Raw genomic sequence first — 781 nt, 5'->3', positions numbered from 1 at the left:
AACTGGATCTTAAAACCTAGATCTTTCAGTTAAACTTTCATGAAGACTTTTAACTTTTAACAAAAACTTTTAAAACGAGTAAACATCTGAAAAGAAAGATAAGATTTATTTAAATTTGTACAATGACTTCAAACGTGGAAGCAAAATACAAGATTTATATCTCATGAGGCAGGGCTGCTTCTCACATTTATGGGGGGGGTGTGCGCGTGCGTGACAGGGGGGTGGGAAAGCTTCCAGGGTGAGGGAAGTCTGGGAGGGGCGTCGTGCGTCCCATTGATAACCCGTTCATTCACAGAGATCCGGCTGACAGACGCAGACCAAGCCCGCATGCAGTCGTCCCCCCACTCTAGCAGGGCTCCGGCACCGCTCCCGAGCTCGGTAAGCCCCAAGCGCAGCAAAAGCGCGCTGTTCCCGAGCAAAGTCTGCCAAGATTTTGTAGACGGTTGACCGGAGGGTGGAGAAGGGCGAGGGGGCAGAGGTGGTATTAGGGAGGCCTCCTTTTGCTGTAGTGTTTGTCTGGGGAAGAAAATTCCCATGCACAAACGGTCTCGAAGCGATGATCCAGACGGTAAGCGGGTTCCCGGGAGGAACTTTTCCGAGGGGGGCTCTCGCAGGTGGCTGCCCACTGGGGAAAGCAGCGTCTAGAACGTCTGGGGAAGCGGAGTTCGCAGGTGCGTGTGCCCGGGCGAAGGCTGCGCCCGGCTCAGTGGGTGGCCCTGGCCTCTGTCCGCAGGTCCAGAGGATGCTCCTCGCCTGGCCCTGCAGCCCCTGCAGCTCCCCG

At 55.3% G+C, this 781-nt stretch overlaps 1 protein-coding gene across 1 annotated transcript in view; it reads left to right on the top strand.

Moving 5' to 3' along the window:
- Window positions 1-556: 556 nt before the first annotated feature.
- The window catches only part of FGFBP3 (fibroblast growth factor binding protein 3), a 1,730-nt gene continuing 1,505 nt past the window's right edge, over window positions 557-781 (top strand). Inside the window, exon 1 of the mRNA XM_006147701.1 lies at window positions 557-568. Within this exon, the coding sequence (XP_006147763.1) occupies window positions 557-568 (12 nt within the window). The remainder of the gene's footprint in view (window positions 569-781) is intronic.

This window comes from Tupaia chinensis, unplaced genomic scaffold (genome assembly GCF_000334495.1).
Source record: "Tupaia chinensis unplaced genomic scaffold, TupChi_1.0 Scaffold000217_1, whole genome shotgun sequence".
NCBI classification, from domain to species: Eukaryota; Metazoa; Chordata; class Mammalia; order Scandentia; family Tupaiidae; genus Tupaia; species Tupaia belangeri.
Note: the sequence above shows the minus strand (reverse complement) of the source record. Positions and strands in the feature narration are given on the sequence as shown.